The sequence below is a fragment of the Vicugna pacos genome, chromosome 26, assembly GCF_048564905.1.
Source record: "Vicugna pacos chromosome 26, VicPac4, whole genome shotgun sequence".
Lineage (NCBI taxonomy): Eukaryota > Metazoa > Chordata > Mammalia > Artiodactyla > Camelidae > Vicugna > Vicugna pacos.
Window position 1 is genome coordinate 16,051,977 of NC_133012.1, and position 23,848 is coordinate 16,075,824.

Here is a 23,848-nt window from a genome sequence, read left to right on the forward strand (position 1 = left end):
CCATGTGAAATACTGCAATTAACTAAAAAGTACATCCATGGAATATGTTAGGTTTGTGGTCTTGGAAGCTCTGGAATTTCTTTCTGTTAAAAAAAAAAACCTTTCTTGAAAAACATCTCAAATTTCGATTATACATGTTTACCGATGAACTCAATTAAACTTGATTAAATCTAGCTACTGGTTCAGCAGTAATTCCATAACAGTACAATAATTCTGTAAAAACACTTCCACTGATTTTTTTTTTATTCAGAAGAAAAAGAAGACAGAAACAAAAGTTGCGGTCATTTGCAGTATCTATCAGCTTTCAATTTGGCTCTCCTGTTTAAACAAAACAAATAATAAAAGTTAATCTACATGAAATATGTCATATAGTCAACTGCTGCTAAACATAAACTCATGCTTAGAAATTGTGTTTTCAATTTTGGTTATTATATTACCATACCGCTTATAGTAAAATATTTTAATTAAAATTTTACTTTCCAATTTTATGTTTCATACTAAATGGATTTTACTCTTACAAAAATCTTTTCCTAATCTTTAATACATGTTGCCTAAGAGCTTTTTTAATCCATCATAAGCAATTTTAATTGCCTCTGAATTTAAGCATGCCCTAAACGTTTATTTAGTAAGGTGGCAATGCTGTATTTTCATAAGTGATAAAAGTTATAGGACATAGACTGTATTCTTCTTTTGAGTCTACATCCTGACTATTTTTTATATTTCATTCTTGATTTCTTAAAAATAGGCACATGCTAATTTTTCTCAGCTGGAAAAAATTACTGTGTTATTTCTGACTTTAGGTAACCCACTTGATCAGCTGGCTGATAGCAAATATAAGATAAAGCACTGTCTTTTATTAAGTAGTGTAAAGACACATCTTAAGGCTAATTTTGCAACATATGACTTGAATGAGTGGCAGGAGATTACCAAATTCTCTTTTGATCTGGCACTTACTTGATTTATACTTGTAAGCTCATAGCTAAACCTCTCTAACCCTATTTTTGTTGTAAATCTAGGACATTACTTACCTAAACAGGAACAGTAATAAGTAATAGTAATAATGTACTAAGACAAATATCCTGCACACTTCTGAATGCAGCTTAATAAAAGTGCTTCAATTTTATTTCAGTCGAATCTGAATTTCTCACAACAAAAATAAAAACTTGGCATCCGGCTATTTTCAGGTACTCTTTCTTCGTGATCTTTTCCCCGACTTATAATGTCCTTTTTAGGTAATATTACAACATTCAAAAATTTAAAATTACAGTAATTAAGAAAAGAACATGGGTTTATATACACCACTTCTATTGGCTACTGAAAACAGTACGAATAAAAATATACCTACCTGTCCAGAAGTGTTTCATGCAAAAATCCATCTTTCCGGGCCTTTTTAAGAATTTTACTGTCTTCTTTACTTATTTTAAGTTTGTGGTCTTGGAAGCTCTGGAATTTCTTTCTGTTAGGAAGAAAATATCTTTCCTGAAAAGCATCTCAAAATTTGGCTATACCATACTCACTGATGGGCTTACAGATATTTTACAGGTTTTTCATTTATTTAAAAAAAAAACAAATTGTATTTCTTAAATAACATACAGCTTTCCAACTACAAAAATGACCTTCATACCACACCATCAATAGGGCAGTTGTTTGGGAAGCCCTACAGACGCAACATTCGGGAATGTTGGCTGGAGTCTCTTGTATCCCAGCTGTGGGACAGCATTTGGTTAGCATCATGTACTGATAATTAGAGCCACTCCATTGAGTAGGGAGAACAGACCAACCCAGGTGACTTGAGCTTTGAAAGCTAACAGGATAACTAGGAAAACTGAAGCCTTAAGAGAAGGCTTCTTCTGCTTAGTGCTCTGTCCTAGAATCTACATTATGCTGCCTCGTTTTGTCCTTCAGGTATTTTATTTTAGTTGCATTGAGAAGCACTTCTCACTGCCAAATCTATAGTTTCAAAAAGAAAAAAAATACATACACATAATTGATTTCACACTGCTTAACATTTCCTTTGTCTTCTTCTGGAATATCATCTTTTTTCTTAGTCTCTCTTTCAGCACAGGATCTAATCTGGATTTTGGAGATGAGACCCCAACAGGTTATACATTTATCGTCCCCCTTCTCCACTTTACTTACTACACAATAGCATTCTAGGTGATTCCTTACATGAAAGAAGGAAACAATTAACTGAACAATTAGATTCAGAAAAAGACAGGTTCTAGATAAGTGTTTTTATTTATAACTGTAACTTATCTAAATAATTGTTATTACATATTTCTCTAAAGAGCCCTTACATCAAAAACACTAAAGAAAAAATTTGAAAAGCATTTTACAGGTCAGATCCCACTAAGTAAATTAGGCAAAGTTTAACGTTATTTGGCCTCAAAAGAAATACAATAGGATCAAATTATCCTGCTATTTAGTGTTCATTTTATAACACTGAATGTTTAAGATAATAGCTGTTTTACTTTGCATAGGATATACCAAATACATTAAAACTTTTAACATAATACAATGTTTTTACCTAATTGGAACCCACCCCTTTTAAATCCTCCTTATATCCTCAAAAGTTTTGACAGATATTTACTATCATATGGCATAAATTAACTGACACAGACACAGCAACTCGGACCAACTGAGTGTGGCAAGAAGGGGATAGGAATAGAATTCAGGGCTGTGGAACTGGCAGTTTGCAACCCAAAGGACCCACATCTCCAAAGTGATCTCTGTGGCTCAGAGCATAAGAAAGATTGCTTAGATTGCTTAGAAAGTGGTGACCAATAAAGCATGTGCCAGTAATATGTGTGGTTAGAGGGGTCCTAAAAGACCTGGGGAAATTCCTGACTAGGTCTGTGACACAATACTGCTTTTAGCAGGAGGGAATGTATTCTGGTAGATAAAGCCATGCCATAAAGGTGGATGTTGACACAGACTAGCAGAGCCTGCAGTGCAAAAGGCAAGGTAGAAAGACTTCAGGATTATCAGAGCTCCCAGGTACCTGACTAACAAAACAGACCCAGGGAAATCTGACAGGTACTTCATATAAAAATGGTTATAATTAATGATAAATTAGCATAGTGTTTTTTTCCTATAGATGTGCAAAGTACAGCACATATCTGCACTGTTTGTCTTCAATAATCATGCTTTTATAATGTAATCCAGATAAAAAATAATTTAAACATGATAAAATAAAATTAAATAAATAAAATTAAAAATAGATGAGTCAGAAATCCATCAGCATTTTTCTTATGACCTGCTTCCTGAGAAGCGGTGTGATGTGGAATGTAATTTCTATAGTCAGTTGGGCCTGGGTACACACTCTGTCTCTGCCTTATCGAGCTATGTGACTTTCATGAAGTGACTGATCCAAACAGTGAGGATGTAAGGAGGGTTAAAAGGCTGTTTCCTGTTCTGTAAAGTTAATAATAACCACCTCACCAGAATATTATGAAGATTAAAGACAACAATGCATATGCTACATTCAGCAGAGTACCTGCAGCTACTTGCTTTAGTTTTGTTCATGTAATTGAAAAATATTATGACTGACACTTCAAATTACAACAAAAGAATATCTAGGTTTTATACTTAAATTATTTGAGACTTTGGCAGTGAAAATGATTTCTGAGAAAACTATGAAAATATACAGAAATTTCTAATTCCTAAGCTGTCTAGAATGGCATTTCTTTCTCCATTAATCAACTACAAATGATGAATAAAGTTACTGGTATTAGCATTCTTGTTTAGAAAGATTAGCAATATTTTTCAAGGTAAAAAGAATACTGTAAGAGTAAAAAGTATTTTGAAAATTGAGAACATTTTAAAAATAAAATCAAATACATGACACGGAATTTAACATAAAGCATATTCAGATACTTGATGCTTTTAAATTATGCTGATAGTAGAGAAAATGTAATGTGAATTTTTATGCTTTATTTGTAAAAATTAAGCCCCCCCCCATTTCTTTGAGCCTTCCACTCTGGCCCTCACTGATGTATTACACACAGTGAATTTGGATCAGACTAGCTGTATTGACTTGCCAACAGAGACAAATCAGGCAAAGTTCAGAATGCTCAGTACTGGGATGGAATGCCAAGAAAAAGGAAAACAATGCATCAACAAGGGTAGTTATTCTTTAGACTCATCTTGCTGTTCTGTTTTTCATTAAAGATCTGGTGATTTTAGTAAGGCTAAAAAATTAAGCCTTAAAGGCCTTCATCAAAGTCCAGTTAATATAACTACCTGATTATCTACTTTACAGTTTTATTTAATAGGACTTTCACCTTGATATGAAGATGCCTGTACAACTCTTACAATGAAATAAAGAAAAGGATTAGGGAAGTTAAGTCTGGGAGAAAGAAATTTCTAGTTTATTGTAGATACTGACAGACATATGCAGAACAGATAAACAAGATTATACTGTATAGCACAGGGAAAGATATACAAGATCTTGTGGTAGCTCACAGAGAAAAAAAAATGTGACAATGAATATATGGTATGTTCATGTATAATTGAAAAATTGTGCTCTACACTGGAATTTGACACAACATTGTAAAATGACTATAACACAATAAAAAATGTTAAAAAAATTAAAACACACACACAACGTTTTAGGTGCTTTGTGTTTCTGTTCATGTAAGGAAGACTTACTTATTCATTAAGAGATCCAGAATTTGAGGGCTAAGGCTCTGAAAGTTCTGCTATGACGTTTATATATTTATATAGTGACTAGCAACATGGATGCTCAAGTATTAAACTCATAACCTTCTCATACATGCCAGTGGGAGTTTAAATTAGTATAACTCCTAGGGAGGACAATTTGGCAGTATCTAACAATTACAAATGCATGTACCCTTGACCCTGTAATCCTGCCTCTGGAAGTTTATCCTCACATATACTTGCACACCTACAAAATGAGGTGTATTCAAAGTTAAGTCCTGCAGCACTGTTTATAAGGATAAGAGACTGAAATCATCTAAATTTCGATTTATAAGGAACTGATTAAATTATGGAGCACACCTAAAATGGAGTCTTATATAGCTATTAAAAAGAGAGAAAACTTTCTAAATAATGATAACAAAAAATCTCTAGCATACAATGTAAAGGAAAAAATATCAAGGTCTAAAAGAGTATGTACAGCAGGCTAACTTCAGGAGAGTAGAAAATTACAAAAACTCATTTTTTATATAGGAACTCAAGAAGGCTACAGAAAGATGGGAGACATGCTTTACATGCTTGTATTTAAACAATTTTGAACCATGTGAACAGATCATTTATTTAAAAAATTATAACTTAAAAGGCAGGCAAGAAAGAAAGAAGACACAGGCCTAAGAAGCATGTGGAACTAACTACTCAGAAAAAGACACTAATAAATGGAGAGAATAACAAGGTAGCTCTTAGATGTATTTCTCTACCACATGGTGCAAACAGTCAGTTACGGGATTTATAATTAAAGTTTATTTGGAGACAGTATAAAAAGCTATGAATTTAAACCTTTAAAGTGATAATAAGTGATGCAACATTTAAGAGATGTAGTCACATCATATGTGCCATGTATTATTCCATAGAAAAATGTCATGATTACCTTTATCATTTCTTCTTCTCCTGCTGTTTTACTTTTTGCTTCTGTATCACCTGCTTCATTGCATCTAATAAAGCAGCTATTTGAGGCCAGTAGAGCCATTTTCCCCTAAATAAAACAAAATAATAACAAAAAAACGAGTTATAAGAATATCTGCAAAAGATTCTCAAGACTAAATTATTTTTCCCCCTGATTATAGAAGTAATCAGGAAAAAGAATTTGAAGACAACCTGGGGAAAAAAATACAGAAAACTAAAATCACATATAATCTTACTACTCAAAGATAACCACATTAAATATTTTTAGTATATTCTAGTTATAGGACTAAATTCTAACTAGATGGAATAGAATTATTTCATTTGGCCTCAAAGATCTATTGAGGATGTAATGGATTTAGTTCAGTTAAAAAAAAAAGCTATAAAGACAAAACAATTGTAATATATAATATTTTACTCAAATAGTAGTGTTTTAAGTAAAATTTCTCCATAATTGGAAAATATAAAAATACATAATATAAAAGCTAGCCTTTGATGTCTTTTAATTTACTGCTCAGAACTTTTAAGAATCAATATCTGAGGGACTTTTGGGAAGAAATAGTCAAACTTAGTTGTTTAATGCTCAATGTATTGTATTGACTCTAATAAACAAAACTGTGAAAACTAGTTTTCCTATGTATCTAAACCTAGATTATAAATTTGATTAATTAAATTTCCTTAACAAACATAAGATTTAATTATAACTTGTATATGGTTGATTCTTTTGGAAAACTCTGAATAACTTAAACATCAGACACTATATTTATAAATCTAATCATTACAAAATGTATTAGTAACCTATCATATCCAGTTACAAAAGTGCTAATAACATAGAATTGATTTAATTTCTTATTCAAGGTGGCAAGGACTGGGTTTTCTGTCTTCTGGATGACTTCTGGTAAACCTGTATGTGGCTACATAGTCCAAGGTGATTTAAATCTATGCTGCTGATCTTTTGGCTGGGACCCTTTTTGTAATAGTTTTTACTTATTATATCAGGGAGTTTTAAGTTTCTTTTTCATTTAAATATAACATTTTTAAACTTAGTGTCTTTCCCAAAAATAAGTGAAATGAATGTCCCTAAAGTTCTGTGTGAGTCGAAGTATCTGACTCATTATACTGGCCTTATGATATGCTGGCCTCTTCTGTTGGTATAATTTTTATTATAAGTATCTCATTATATTTGTAGAATCATCTAGAAGGGGCTGTAACCCCTCCTGGTTGCAGTGGTTTATGAAATCAGTCTAGTGGGTCCTGACCAGTACTGGGGGGAAGGGGAAAGACACAGCAAAAGAAGTTAAAGAATATAAAATATCAGAGTGTTCAACACATAGATAAGTAAGTATTGTTAAGCACAACTCTTGCTTCTGTTATACATATGTGTGTACCGGGCTGCAGTATGAAATGTTTTTCTCATTGGATTAGGCAAAAAGGCCTGAATAGACATTTTTCCAAAAGACATACAAATGGCCAATGAGTACATGAAAAGATGTTCAACATCACTAGCCATTAAGGTAATTAAAATCAGAACCATAGTGAGATACCACCTCATGCCATCATCAAAAAGACAAGAGATAACAAATCCTGGCAGGGATGTGGAGAAAAGGGAATCTTTGTACACTCTCTGGCATTGCAAACTTGTACGGCCACTATGAAAAGTAGTATGGAGGATCCTAAAAATTAAAAATAGAACTAGCAGTGATTCAGCTATTCCATCTCTGGGATTATATCCAAAGTAAACAAAAACACTAACTCAAAAAGATACCTGTTCATGGCAGTATTATTTACAGTAGCCAAAATATAGAAGCAACCTTAGTGTGGATCAACAGATGAAAAGATAAAGAAGTTGTATATACATACATACACACACACATGGGAATACTATTCAGCCATTAAAAATGAGGACATCCTGCCATTTGTGGCAACGTGGATGGACCCTGAGGACATTATGCTAAGTGAAATTAAGTCAGACAGAGAAAAACTGATCTCACTTATAGGTGGAATCTAAATCACACACGTTGTTTGCCCATTTTTAAACTGGATTATTTGGCTTTTCTTGCTACTGAGTTGTATGAGTTCTTCCTACATTTTGGATATTAACCCCTTATCAGATATATGGTTTGCAGATACTTTTTCGCAGTCTGTAGCTTATTTTTTCACTTTGTTGATTTTTTTTTTTGCTGTGCTGTACTATTTTTTGAGATCTTTTTAAGGTTATGAATTCATGTGGAGTTTTCCCAATTTAATGATTTATATTATTGCATTCTACATTTTTTTTTAGAATATATGCTCTCATTGACTGTTAGAGACTTTCTCTTATATTGACAAGAAGCTTTTAAAGACAAAATAGTACTTACATCTTGAAACACTGGTTCCCATTGTTCTCTTGGTCCAATTGCATCTGAACGCCCAACAACAAGTCCATCTGAATTTATACCAAGATATTTTCCATAGCCAGATTTCAGAGCAATTCTTCAGATTAATAAAACAGATAAATGTTAAAAACTGAAAGAAAATTAAATGTGCAACATAAAAAAATGTGTGTGTATAAAAATTCAGATTAACCATAGTTCATGTGTTCAAAAGCCATGTGTGGCTAGTGGCTACCACATTGGACACTGTAGTTCTATACATACAATTTAAAATTCTATTTCCTTTAAATAGTGTTATATAATACCTTATATTATATAGGAAACATTTTCCAAATTCATTATTCTTCAAATACACTACTTTTAATGGATATATAATATTTTAAGTAATGCATTATAATGTGTTAATTATAGTTCAATTCAAGCTTACCTGGAATCAGACAATTTGACAGCTGTAAACTGCTCTGGAGGACTAGGACCCTCATCAACTATAGGAGAAAAAATCATTTTAAAATAAATTTGACGTTTCTTATAAATACACATATAAAGATATTCTTTAGCTTTAAAAAAGTAGCTTTTTCTCTTTTAAAATCAAATATAAGATTATGACATATTTGTAATACAGTATTCACAGTATCAAGAGCTACTTTATCTCCTAGATAACTTAAGTGCTAGTTTTACATACTTAATAAGATAGGTCAGCATGATTCTTATTTATTTGGTCACTTCCAACACATTATCTGTGTTTTAAAATGCAGTCAGCACATAGACAAATAAGCACTTAATATTTAAAAAACTAAATGCTTTAATTTATTCAAGGGATGGCCATTCAGACCAGAAGCTTCTGCTTTTGAATCTTTCAATTACTTTTATCTCATTAGTGCTTCTTCTGTTGGGCTAAAAGTAATGAGAGAACCTCAAAGTACTAACTATGCTCCAGGTTAGTTTTGGCAAAAAGTCTAAAGAACAAAGGAATTCAAACCTTTGCTCAAACAGGTTTCCTTTTTCTTTCCACTTATTATTTCAATGACTCGTATTGTTTTTGATTCCCATAGATACTCTTCTGGAACTATACAGAATGTTTTCAAATGCTTACACTGGAGAGGGAGTTGGCAATCACTGGTAAATAGTGAGGAAGGAAAAAAGTGGAAGAGTCAAAATAAATGGATTCTTTCCTTTGGAATATATTTGAGATTAGTCAGAATGTGGCGTAAGTGAATGAATATCATAAGATATACACTTTAAGTGGCCTTTTCCATTCCATTGCTTCTACCAGACACAAACCTTCTTTATGTGGCGCTCCCAGTGTAAAAAGTCCATTGTCAAGTGCATGTATGTAGGTTCCTTTATCCATTTCAATAGCTATGGTTCCTGAAATTTCACCAAAGTTTGTTACTGTCCACCAGATTCCTAAAAAATAAAATCAGTAATTTAAATTTATATTTTGGATTTGATAGAAGGTCCTTAGTTGTTGCTGTTGTTGTAACTTACTTAAAATTTGTTTAGTTTGCATTTGTAATAATACAGGGAGATCTCATATACCCTTTACTCACTTTCTCCCAATGGTAACATCTTGCATAACTGTAGTACAGTATCAAGACCAGGAAACTGACACTGATACAATTCATGAAACTTATTCAGCTTTCATCAGTTTTACATGCACTCATTTGTATGTTTGTATGTGTGTGTGTAGATGTAGGTGACTACCACCATAGTCAAGATTAGGGTCTTTTAAAATATAAAACAGCAGAACACGGGAAGGCACAGAATGATTTACAGAGAACAGTCTCTCATTTCAGACTCCAGCCATCCATGACTGCTTTCCAAAGGCAATGACTATAACCTGTTTCTTATGTATCCTTCCAGATTATAATTACAATTGCCAAGACTGATGTCAAGGAGCATATTGCCTATATTTTCCTTCTAGGTTTCAGACCTTACATTTAAGTCTAATTCATTTTGAGTTGATTTTTGTGTATGGTACAAGATAGCGGTCCACTTTCATTCTTTTGCATGTGGCTGTCCAGTTTTCCCAACATCATTTATTGAAGAGGATGTCCCTTCTTTACTGTATATTCCTAGCTCCTCTATTGTAAATTAATTGACTATATATGCATGCGTTTATTTCTGGGCTCTCTATTGTGTTCCATTGATCTATGTATCTCTGTGTTTATGCCAATACCACCACTGTTTTGATTACTATAGCTTTATAATATAATTTAAATCAGGAAGTGTGATGCCTCCAGCCTTATTCTTCTTTCTGTATATTGCTTTATTTGGGATATTTTGTGGTTCCATACAAATCTTACAATTGTTTGTTCTACTTCTATGAAAAATGCCATTGGAATTTTGATAGGCGTTGCACTGAATGTGTAGATTGCTTTGGGGTAGTAAGACATTTTAATAATATTAATTCTTCCAATTCACTAGTATGGAGTATCTTTTCTGTGTGTCTTCTTCAATTTCTGTCATTAATGTCTTACAGTTTTCAGTGTACAGGTCTTTCACCTCCTTGGTTAAATTTATTCCTAGGTATTTTATTCTTATTGATGCAGTTGTAAATGGGATTATTTTCTTAATTTCACTTTCTGGTGGTTCAGTATTAATGTATAGCAATGCAACAGATTTCTGTATATTCATTTTGTATTCTGCAACTTTATTGAACTCGTCAATCAGTTCTAACAGTTTTTTGGTGGACTCTTTAGGGTTTTCTATATATAATATCATGTCACCTGTAAATAGTGACATCTTTACTTCTTTTCTCATTTGGACATCTTTTATTTCTTTTCTTTGCCTCATTGCTCTGCCTAGGACTTCTAACACTATGCTGAATAAAAGTGGCAAGTGTAGGCATCCTTGTCTTGTTCCCCATCTTAGCGGAAAAGCTTTCAGCTTTTCACTGTTAAGTATGAACTTAAACTGTATCTAATTTTTGTTGGGTCTGATAATAATATATTATTATATTTTAAAAGAGTTCTTTCTCTCTTCTTCCTTCTGTTTCATAACTAATAAAAATTAGTAGAAATTTTAGCTTACTTTCAGATCCTTGCATGGAATCAACAGAACAGCTTCACAAAATTAAAAAAGATTTCCCCCCTCCCCCAAAATATATTGTTATTTGTGTAGGAACCTTGGGAAACTGTGAATGTATGAGAAGGTGGGAGGACAAGGAGAAGAGGACAGAGTGACTTCCTTTTCTAGCCAAGACAGAGTGATCAGTATTGGACTTGCCCTCCCACTGTGAACAACTAGGAAACTGGACAGAGTATGTGAGAAAACCACTCTCTGGTACTGGAACACAGGTTGACAGGATTATGACTGTTGACAAAAGGGAAACACATGAGGTGAACATCACATTCATGTTAGCCTTCTGCCGAATGGCAGCGTCTCAACCACCGTGCAGGGAAGTGAAGCCCAAGAAGAGCAAGGCAGTCTCACTGAGCTCAGATCTGGCGTCCTGATGTGATCAGAATCTGCTGAGTAAGGTTCTAGACAGGAGGGAACTGCACAGGGGCTGGGGCCCCAGAAGTATACGTGGGGACTCTCTGCAGGGCCTTGGCTGTGGGCTGGGCAGTATGTGTGCTGGAAAGACTTCACAAGGCCAAGCAGTGGGGCTGTGGCTGCTGAGAGCAGACTGAAGACGCCAGAGATCATGAGAGCTGGGAGACACTGGTGTGGAGAGAGCGCAGAGTACCCTGGACATTTGGTTGAGGCCCCTTGAGGACCCCTTCCTAGAATAAGGGCCACAATCTACATCTAAGGGCAAAACCAAATACCTCTAATCATTAAAGATAAAAAACAAACAAAAAACAAGTCTGATAGGAGCAAAACGCTCTTCAAATGATTTAACTAGACTTCAAGATAATGACTACTGTCAGAAAAATGGACATTTCATTAAACTGAAAGGAAGACATTAAAGTCCTAAATGTGCATGTACCTCATAACAAAGCTTCAATATACTTTAAACAGAAAATAAGATGTAAACAAATCCAGAATAATAGTTAGGTATGCTTTAACACAATCCTCTAATAAATGGTAGTATTAGTAAAGTCAATAAAGACACAGAAGATCTGAAAGTCTACTCTGTCCACCAAATGACTTAACTGACATTTAGAGAGCAGCAAATCAATGCCTGCAGAATACACGTTCTTTTCAAGTGTAGATGGAAGTTCACCAAGAAAGTAACGTATGTTCTCTGACCATAGGAATTAGTAACAGTGAGATATCCACAGTATCTCCAAGCAAAGGAAATTAAATAGCACCCTTTTGAATAACCCATGGGTCAAAAAAAAAAAACCCCAAAAGATAAAACCAATGGACCAAGGAAGAAATCACAAGGGAAACAAACTACTTTGAACCGAATGAAAATGAAAATAAGACATCAAAATCTGGAATATAGGTAAAGTGTTGTGAAGGATATCTAAATGTCCACCTTAAGGAGCTATAAAATAAGAGCAAAGTAAATTGAAAGTAAGTTAAAGGAAGGAAATGATAAAAACAGGAAAGAAATGAAATAGAAAATGAAAACCAATAGAGAACATAAATGATATCAAAAGATGGGTCTTAAAAAGATTAACAAACTGGTAAACCTTTAGCTAGACTGATTGGTGCAGGAAAAAAACCCCAAAACACAAGTTATCAATATGAGGCATGAATGACAAGATTGCAATACAGATTCTATAGACATCAATGTGCAGGATATTCTGCACATTATGCCAATAAATTCAACAGCTTAGATGAAATGAAAATTTTCTAAAGAGACATAAATTACCAAAACTGACACAAAAGAAAATCTGAAAATATATCTTAAAGAAATTTAATTTGTAATTAAAAATATTCCCACAAAAAACAACAAGCCAACACAAAAACCTAGGCTCAGATTATTTCACTGGTGAAATATGTTGAAGAAGAAATAATACCAATCTTAAATAGCTATTTCCAAAAGTAAGGGAGGAGAGAGTACTTCCCAGCTCATTTTACGAGGCCAGTATTACCCTGATACCAAAACCAAATAAAGACATTACAAGAAAAGGATACACAAGTTCAATGTCCTCATCAACACAGATGCAGAAATTCTTAAAACCATTAGGAATCAAATCCAGCAATATACAAAGAATAACACATTGCAACCAAGTGGGGTTTATCTTAGGAATGTGAGGTTGGTTTAAAAGTTGAAAATGAATCAAATGTAATTCATTGGTGTACTAAAAGAAGAAAGCCATATAATCATCTCTACAGATGCAGGAAAAAAAGTTAGAATTAGACACTTTTATGATTAAAAATTCCTGAAAAAAATGTTTAAAAGGAAACTTCTACATTTTGATAAAGGGTATCTGTGAAAATCCTACAACTAACATCATACTATATGGTGGACTATTGAAAGCTTTCTGCTTAAGACTGGGAACAAGGCCATTAAGTCCACTCTTAACACTTTGATTAACATGGTAGAAGTCCTGGTAGTGCAATAAGGTAATAAAAAGAAATAAAAAAACAAAGATTGGAAAGGAAGAAGTAAAACTATTTGCAGTAAATATGACTGCAGATTTCTTAGTTTTTTATATAAACAAACAAAAATACTAAAACTAATGAATTTACTTGTATCTCAGACTACAGAGTCCATATACAAAAATCAATTATACATCTATGTTTTAACAGCAAACAATTGGAAAATAAGATTTAAAAATTCTCTTTACAAGTAATGTAAAATTATAAAATAATTTATAATTTTAAAAAGATGTGTATAATGAAAACTGCAAATTATTGAGTGTCAATGTTATTAAGAGGTTGATTCTCCCCAAATGACCTACATTCAATACAGTTCACCCAGACAATCCAAGATGATTTACTGTGGAAGGTAATATATTGATTGTAAAATTTGTATGGAAATGCAAGGATCTAGAAGGGTCAAAGCAAGACTCACACCACTTGATTTCAAGACTTTATGAAATGACAGTAAACAAGACGAATATATCAAAAGAATAGAGAAATCGATAGGACAGAGTCCAGAAACAGACCAACACATATAAAGTCAATTGATTTTTGACAAAGATACCAAAGCACTTTAATGAAGAAAGAAAGTCTATTCTACAGCGATGTTGGAACAACTGGATTGCAATATGAAAAAAAAATTTGTAACCTATATTTGGTTAAATAATATTTATCTATATCAGCCCTTTAAAATGATGTATCAGAATCGCTGGATTATTACAAAGTCTAATGATGGTACCTTTTAAATCAGAGAGCTGTGTGTCCTCTCTCCTATGCTTTGTTCTAATAATGAAAAAGACATCAGTGACATCCATTGTGCTAGAGCATAAAAGCAATCTACAACTGTAAGTAATAGTTGGACTCTTTAAGACAAATAGCGGTTAGTTATAAATTCCTTCCACTTTCTTTTCACTGATTATCCCTAACTAGGAAAATATTTTTAAAGGGATCTCAACTAATGTTCTCAGAATAAAGTACGGGGAACTGACTCACCAACAATATCAAGTTGAGTTTCTTCATCTTCGTCTCTTTTTCTCTTCTTCTCTTTGCTCTTTTTCTTCTTACCACAGGAGATAATTTTCATAGATGAGTTTAGATATGTTGATTTGCATGTTAAATATCATAAGATGGAATCTTAGAACAATCTTTGAAGCTGAACATTGATATACAAATTGATTTAAAGTTATATACACTCTAACTTCTAATACTGAGAAGTCACTTCTGATCCTGTACGTACTGTGTTACAGTTAAGAGAACAGACCCTGGAGCCAGACTGCCTTTTAAAATCCTGATTCTGTCATTTCTTAGCTCTGTGATTTTTGGAAAATTTACTTCACCCCCTTTTAGTTAGTTTCCTCACCTATACAACGAGGATAATAATTAAATCCAACTCTTAAGGTTATTGTGAAGATTAAGAGTTAATGTGTAACTTGATATGCTGCTGCTGAGAATGTAAAATGGTGTAGCTGCTTTGGAAAATAGTTTTGGGTTCCTCAAAAAGCTAAACAGTTACTATATCACCTTACAACTCTCCTCTTAGGTATATACCCAAAGAAATGAAAACATATGTCCTCACAGAAGCTTGTATAAGAATAGTGATAGAATTATTCTGCTGCCAAAAAATGCAAACAACCCAAATGCTTATCAACTGATGAACAGATAAACCGTATGTTATATCTATACAACAGAATATTATTCACCCATAAAAGGAATGAGTAGTGACTGATACATGCTACAACATCGATGAACCCTGAGAATGTTATCCTAAGAACGTCGTATATTATATATTCTGTTTATATGAAATATTTAGAATAGGCAAACTGAAACAAAACAGAGGGTTAGTGGTTGTCAGGGACTAGAGGAAGGGCAAAATGGGAAGTGACTGCTAATGATTACGGGGTTTCCTTTTGAGATGATGAGAATGTTCAGCAAGTCAACAGTGGTGAACTTTGTGAATATAGTAAAAACGACTGAATTCCACCTTAAAGGGATGAATTTTATAGTATATGTGCTATACCTCAATAATAATAAAAAAACCTCAAGAATGATTTTTTAAAAAGTTAATATGCAAAGTGGTTAGAACAGTCCTTGGCACATAGAAAGTGCTACGTACGTGTTAATTATGTTGACAGTTACAATGATTATAAGACACACTTGTTTGCATTTTCATCATAAGCTTTCAGAAGCTAACTCTCCCCTCCATCCTATAAATTCAGACAGTAACAGTTTCAGATGTATTCAGGATAAATTCTTCATGATGCCAGACCCCTAGGCAGAGTTCTCAAGGGTAGTGGCTTCAGCTTGCTCCTTGAGGCTTTCTAACTCACCTAAAAGTTCCAAAACCTCTATCATTGAGACCAGGATGAACTGCTCAACACTTGTATTAATAATCAAACCCGAGCAAATTTATCAGTTAAAAAAGAGGTGGAGATATTAGTGGGCAGATTCCTTTTCTTGAAAGATCTAATAATCATAAAACGCCACTTCCTTGCATTTGGCTCTACTTATTTACTGTCGATGTTATCTTATTTAATCCTCATAAGCCTTTTAAAGTATCATTAACCCCTCCCAATACATTAATAAATGGAAGCTGAAAGGTATTAACGAACCTGCCACAAATCATAAAATTAGTATTTGGTGGAGTCCAGGCTCGAGCTTATATCCTTTTCAAAATCCACATCTGCATTAAAAATTGATTAAAAATTTTAAGGGGGAGGGAGACAATGTTGAAAATAATTATCCCTAATAAAGGAAGTTATTGTTGTAACCTACGCATTCAGATTAACACATATCCACCAAGCGGAGGACTTGTGCCTCCTGGGCTGCTGGTCCGCCCAGCTCTGCGGCCTGTCCTTGCACGGACCCCGGGAACCGAGTCGCAGCTTCTGTCCATTCCGGCAAGAGGCCGGGCTGGGAGCCTGAACCCGAGCGCAGGGCCGGGCGAGGGACGCAAAAAACTGAGGGCTGACTCCTTCAGATGTAAGCAGCAGCGGAGCGGACCTGACTCTCCCGGATCCCTGGCTTTTTTTCACGCAAGGATTCCCCCCCCGTCCCAAGTAGAGCCCGACTTCCTGTTTACAGCCTGGGGCTACGGCAGCCGCAGAGGGCCTAACCAGAGCGGCGTTCTTTTGCCGCGTCAGGAGAACTGAAGGGGCTCGTCGGAAGGAGGAAAGCAGAGGAGACGCGCCCTCTGCTGAGCAGGCGGATCTCACAGCCGAGCTTGGCCTGGTGAGTCACTGGAGAGAACCACCTGCCGGGTCTGGGGAGGAGACGATAATATGGTTAGAGGGTGGAATGACTTAGCCAGCCCTCCAGGTTCTTCGCAGCGGACTGGTCCTGACGGTCCCCCGCAGCGGGGGCGAGGCGACGGCGTTACCTGACCTTGGACGACTCCACAAGCCAGCTCAAGTCCATAAACGTTTATTGTGTTATTTTAACTAGGGAGACTCTAGTAATGGAGAAGAAATGTCATAGTAAGTCCAAGCTCATTCTGCTTGCCCTGGGAGAAGCCAATAAATCAAGAGAGGAGGTGTTGGGACGAGGAATAATGAATTTATTTGTAAAGCCAGCTGACGGAGAAAATAGCCAACTAATGTCCTAGAGGACCATCTCCCGAGTTTGAATTGAGGTGTAAAGTACTGGTTCTAGCCAGACTCGGAAGGGGTGGTGTTGATTTCTTACTGCCTGCAGCCATTCACAGGTGGGCCTGGTCAGGGTGTTTCCTGTGAGCTAAACAAAGGTAATTTAGCTTAACACTCTTTACCTGGGAGGCAGGATCCCTAGAAATGGGCCTTAGGTATAATTTAAGTTTATAGGCAACACCCCTTTAGTGATTAACAAAGAAAGGTTAAAGTGAAAGAAACAGATCTAATATAGAGCCAGATTTGTTCTTCCCTATTACAGCATCAAATAGGGAATAATAATAAAAGACAATGACGTATCAGCATCTGGGCAGATTTCACTAGTCCTGTAGGAATTTGAGTGGAGTTGGGGTGGGAGGGTGGTAGTGAAAACTATTGTAGAGAGGTCTTTCTGTACAGGGTGGATCTTGAGAGGGATTTTGACAGCTTCAGTCACCTGAATATCTCTCCTGCCTGCTCCAGTCTCTTCAATAGTTTTATAACCCACCTCACTGATTCCATTCTATACCCCTTCCAAACCATCTTCTATAGTGCTGAGTGATCGTTCTAAAAAATGGCTGATCATTGTTCCCTTTTACCAAAAATCTATTAAATGCTGCTTTTTGCCTTCGGGAGGAAACATCCTAATATAACTTAATCGACTGATGACTGTCCTCTGATTCTTCACCACTGAACCCTTGCCACCTGTTTCAGTCACACAAGATGACTGGAAATGTTTGAATGCTCTGTGTTTGTTTCTGCTGCCTAAAATGCTTCCCTGTCTTCTTATCTACCCTCTTCATGTGGCCCCCATTTTTCAGCCTTTGAGACAAACTCAGGCCTCACTTCCTCCAAAAAGCCATCTTTGAATGACTTCCTGTATTTCCCCAACTATCCTTCATTTCTCGTCCTATTGCTTAATTGTGTGCTTTTTAAGGGCAGGAACCATAGCTTATTTCACCTACATCTTACCTAATGCCTGCTTCACAGTAGACCCTGTGTAAGTGTCTGCTAAATTATTATTAAGATTCTGAAGCCTGGTGTGGGATAATAAACAGAGTGGAACAGTTAGAGTGTGACGACTAGATGGAAGGGGTTGTGGTAGAAGAAAAGAAGGAGAAAATTGGGTGGGTAAAGAATAGCAGGCCTTGGGAAGTCAGTTTCTTATTTATCAGACATCTCAGCAAAGATACCATGCTTGGTGATAAGAGGATACAAAAGATGCTTCCACCCAGGGCCTGATCTTAAGGGCCTTCATCTAAGTCACGTGCAGTGAGAGGCAGTATAGCATATAGTTAAGGGTGGAGCTTCTGGAGAGAGACTGCTTGGGTGGACAGACCTTGCTGTCTTTATAAGTTAGATGACTTTATCAGTTATTTAACCTCTCAATAACTATGTTTATTCAGCTACAAGGGTTCCCTTTTCTCCATATCCTTATCTTGTCTTCTTGATAATTGTCATTCTAACAGGTGTGAGGTGATACTGCATTGTGGTTTTTTTGGGGGGTGGGGTGGGAATTAGGTTTATTTGTTTATTTTAATGAAGATGCTGGGGATTGAACCCAGGACCTCATGCATGCTAAGTGTGCACTCTACTACTGAGCTATACCCTCCCCCCATCTCATTGTGGTTTTGATTTTCGTTTCCCTGATGGTTAGTGACATTGAGCATCATTTCATGTACCTGTTAGCCATTTATATGTCTCCTTTGGAAGAATATCCATTCATTTCCTTTGTTTATTTTTAATTATTTGTGGGGTTTTTTTTGGCTATTGAATGAGTTTCTTATATACTTGGGATATTAATCCCTTATCAGATATATGATTTGCAAATATTGTCTCCAACTCTATAGATTGCCTTTTAATTTTATTGATTGTGTCTTTTGCTGTGCAGAAGCTTTTTAGTTTGTTGTAGTCCCATTTAGGTATTTTGCTTTTGTCGCTTGTGCTTTTGGTGTCATATCCAAAAAATTATCACCAAGATGAATGTCTAGGAACTTTTTCTCTGTTTTCTTTTAGGAGTTTTATGTTTTCAGGTCTTATGTTTGAGTCTTAAATCATTGCCAAGAGAAATACTTAACGTTTCAGGAGTGTTATGAAGTCTATCATGAGCATATCTTCTAAGGACCTAAACTGGGACATTCTGGACTGTACTCTATGGATTTACCACTGCAGCATGTTACATTGACGAATATACACAGAACATATATCACATAGAGTACAAGATGACAGGACTTCAGTTGGGATATATGACATTCTATCACATTCTATCATTTTCTCACTTATCAAAGCCTCAAAGCATTTTCTTTTTCTTTTTCTTTTCCTACTGGCACATTTCCAAGCAAAGCCCTATTTACTTGTGCCTGGAAAGAGAACATTTACAAAAATGTCTTAGAGAGAGGGGATGTGAAGGAAGTAGTTTCAAATAGGCTAATGACATGAAGGGAACTCTTCATAAAAGATGTTAATAAATCATGCCCACAATCTGGAGAACTTACCCCTACCAAGGAGTCCTGGAGTAGGGAAATAGCTTCTCGATTTTGCAACACAGGTTGGATGAGGAGAATAGGAGATCATTGATCAAGCATTGTCTTTAAGAAATAGAGTGGGTGGAAGCTACTTCAGAGAGTATGCTTCAGAGCATCAGTTCTCAAACTTTGGTGTCAGGACTCACTTATACTCTTAAAAATTATTGAGGACCCTAAAGAGCTTTTGCTTATGTGGATTATACCCATCTATATTTACCATATTAAAAATTAAAACTGAGAAATTTTAACAAATTATTAGAAAATAGACCTATTGTGTTCATGTAAATAACATACTTTATTAAAATTGATGATGAGAAGAGTGGCATCATTTTATATTTTTGCATATGTCTTTAGTGTCTGGCTTAATAAAAGAGATCTTGGTCTCTTATTTGCTTCCACGTTCAATTTCTTGTGATATCACATGCTGGCCAGGTAGCTTCCAGTGTATACTCAGGAGAGAATAGGGGTGGGAGAAGGAAATAACACCTAAGTATTATTACGGAAAGGGTTTTGACCTTGCAGCCTTCCTGAAAGGAACTCAAGACCTCCCAGGGTCACATGTGCACAGGGTAGAGGGTAAGTGCAGGTGAGAAAGCAGCTGTTTTGGGGGGTGAGGGGTTTGGGAGTGTGGAGATAAAGGTCGTGCTCTTCTTTCTTTTCCTTTCTGCTCTTGTTGCTGGAATTTACTTTTAGATTATGATATTGCCATAAATTAGGAATTATGTGAATAGATATCATTGATACTGCCTAATTAAAGACTTTTTTCTCTGTCTTCTAAGTTTTTGGTACATTCAAAGAAGTCTTCTGTCTCATTTTTTCCCCACCTGAATTTGGAATTTGATAAGCATTCTTGTAGCTATATTTAGATGATTTGTCTCCCTGAATACATTTTGGGATTATTTATAGATCTCTATAAGCAATGCTATTCTGTCCTTTAAATACAAATATGACACTATGTCTCTTGTAGAAAGGGCTACAACAAACCTAAAAAAAATGGTATTTTTAATATAACCTGATACTTGAGCAAAATGTATCCACTTTCTTGGTTGTCCACAAGGTGCTGCTGTTTCCCTTCTAATAACACAGGGCAGCTTATTCCAAGAACACAAGGTACTCTTAAAAAATTATCATAGTTCTTATTCCATAATTATTAAGTTTTCAGGGTGCAATTAGGTTTGTCCCATAGAAGAACTGTGTAGAGTTTTTCTTGTAAAAACATAACTTTTAGCAATGAGTTCAAAGTTTGGCACTGTCAGAGTGAAGATTTTTCTTCTTTCTTTATGATTTCATTTATAATAATTATATTTTTTAGTGATACTGATGGTTTCATAAAAATATCATTATATTATATATCCAATGACTGTGAAATCATCTGCCTTGAAGCATAGTGAAATCATTAATCAGCAAACTGGGTCTGAAATGGGACCATTTTAAGAAAGCTATTTACACTGTAATTTGCAAGTTGTGTTCTTTTTTTGAAATTAAAACATTTCTAAAATGTACTAACTATGATTGTTTAAAAAAAAGTAATGGTTCTTTTTATGGTAAGGAAGTAAATTGAACCCTCTGTGCTGGAAAGTGCAGAAAACAAATCAGCATTCTTTATAAATAGATTTTACTGCTGGTTTAGAAATTACCTTATGTGCTTTTAGATGATGGAAAAATGAAATCAGCTTCTGTTTGCACTGTGCATGCAGCATATTTGCTGTGACCCTTTCAAAAGGATTATGGAATGTTGGGAGGTCAGGAATCTTGAAGAGGAGAATTCTAAGAAGTGGCAAAATGAGAAAATGAAAAATAAAGCAAGCCTGGTTGTTTAATATGCATACTGATAGAGTTGAGGGAAAATCCTAGATTGGGAGCCAGCAGATCATGTACTGACTTTGACTGTCTTTGGTGGCCCCAGCAGGCCTGGTATTCAGTGAAGACCAAGGCTGACTGGGAGTCAGGCTGACTGGCATTGGAACAAGGAGAGAAGCCACTGGCCAGGGGTAATGGCCAAATGTTCAGTGTTCAGTGCTCAAAGCTAAGCAGGGCGTTAATGTACATCCTGAGGGCAGAGCTGACACCAGAATCTCAACTTTGCAGCTGAATCTGAGACCTTAGTCTGATGGGCAGGATTAAGTAGTCTCAGAGGCCCAACAGACGTTTGTTAAAAACAAAGCATACTTGATTATTCTCTGAAGATTTATTCCTTCTTACCCTATTACAGAATTTTTACACAATTACATACAGAAGACTTTAAACAGCTTAATCTACAGTAGGAGGCTTTATAACATTGCAGGTAAAAGCATGTGCTTTGAAATCATACAGTAGAATTTATGAACAAACGCACACAAAACCCTATTGTTGGCTACTCTTAACTGTTTGAATTTTGCTGAGGTACTAAATTTGAGAGACTTGCCCAAGGTCACAGAATTATAAGTGATATAGCTGGGGTTTGAATCTAAGTCTACCCAAATCCGGGACCTGTTTACTGCTCTCCTACAATGCTTTTTAAGCTCCTGAGAATGCTAACATTCTTTCTTTTGAAATCTGACTTCTTTCCAAGTAGCAGCTTTATTAATCTGTGTAAAGGGCACCATAATGCAGACAAAAAAATTCTTTAAAACCTTTAATGTTTTGGTGAGATGAGGAAGAGTTCTATGGTATTGTCAGTGGGTAAGCATCATCTGAAGGCTCTCCGTATACCAGCTCTGTAAGAAGTAGAGACATTTCTGTTAGCCTGTGGAGGACAGAGAGCCCACAGCTTATATCATACCTTCCCTTTTACTTCATCTCCAAGGAGATGGACTTCTATGGCTGGTCAAGTTTCGGGATCTCTTATGAGCCTCAGCTAGAGGTAGAACTTTCCTAACTCTAGGTTAAGATTTATGGGCAAGCTAGAGAGCTAAGGTGGTTTGTGACTACTCCTTTTGGGAGAAAGTCTAATCATTTCTTTTTTTGGAACCACCTTTGTTCCCCCAAATGCTGGGTAAGACATGCCTGCATTCTAATTCTTTGACAGCAGAGGATATCTGTTCTCTTCCACCAAACCCACAACCAAAACCAAATAAAACATAAGATAAATCCTAGACAAGCTTCCCTGGCATCCTTGAGCCCGCGCTCTTTCTGGCTGCTTCCCTGGTCCTCCTCTCCAGACAAGGGTTCTATCCCTTAGAAGGCAGTGGTCAGATCTAAGACTTGGGTCAGGGCTTCGGGATAAGTAGGCGGGAGGGGTCTCTGGCTTGCTTTGGCATTAGACCGAGTTAGTAACAGAGTCCTTTCCTGCTTTAAGCTCAGCTCAGTAGACCTCTCTCTGTGTTTGGGGAAAATCTCCAGGTAGTAATAAAGTGTTATTTTCCTGTGCTTTATTGTCTGTACATATATATCTTTCTTAGGGACATTGTGAGATTTTTTTTTCCCCTGGCCAAACACCATCTTAATCACTTCCATTATAGCAAATTGCATTTCCCCTGTGGAATTGAAATCTAAGTGGAGACTCAGCAAAGAAGTATAGTGAGAGAATTATGTTATGAGGTAAATCCTTTATTGTCTTCTTAGGGACATTGTTTTCCCCCATATTAATCAAGTTCCAGACTTGCATAAAAGTGATGTTTTGGTCTGAGGCAAACTTCCTGAGTGGTTAGAAGTAAATTTGACCACTACTCTTAGGACTGCTGGGAACTATCTCTTGTCTCAATCAAAATTCCACTATTTGGAGACGTGAACATAGAAAGCTATTAATATTTATTGAGTACTGCTTTGTGCTCAGCACTATGTGAAGCACTGGATGTATTAAATAATTTTGAATGTCTTCACATTCAACCTTTGCAATAATACTCCCATTTTAGAGTTGATAAAACCGATGGTCAGATGGACCTAGAGATTATCATACTACATAAAGTAAGTCAGACAGAGAAAAGCAAATATAATATCATTTACATGTGGAATCTAAAATATGATACAACTGAACTTACTTATAAAACAGAAGCAGACTCACAGATATAGAAAACAAACTTATATAAAAGGGGGGTGGGAGGGATAAATTAGAAGTTTGGGATTAGCAGATACAAACTACTATATATAAAATAGATACACAAGGTCCTACTGTATAGCACAGGGAACTATAGTCAACATCTTTTAATAACCTACAGTGAAAAAGAATATGAAAAAGAATATATACGTATAAATGAATCACTTTTCTATACACCACAATCTAACAACATTGTAAATCAACTATATTTCAATT

At 35.5% G+C, this 23,848-nt stretch overlaps 1 protein-coding gene across 1 annotated transcript; it reads right to left on the reverse strand.

Moving 5' to 3' along the window:
- Window positions 1–225: 225 nt before the first annotated feature.
- Window positions 226–14,689, reverse strand: LOC140689557 (protein FRG1-like). Its single transcript, XM_072950600.1, has 8 exons — window positions 14,466–14,689; window positions 9,270–9,395; window positions 8,416–8,473; window positions 7,974–8,088; window positions 5,585–5,689; window positions 1,982–2,073; window positions 1,346–1,456; window positions 226–318 (listed from the first exon to the last, which is right to left on the reverse strand). The coding sequence occupies exons 1-8, from the start codon at window positions 14,554–14,556 to the stop codon at window positions 282–284; spliced, it is 735 nt and encodes a 244-aa protein (XP_072806701.1). The 5' UTR covers window positions 14,557–14,689; the 3' UTR covers window positions 226–281.
- Between the last annotated feature and the right edge of the window lie 9,159 nt (window positions 14,690–23,848).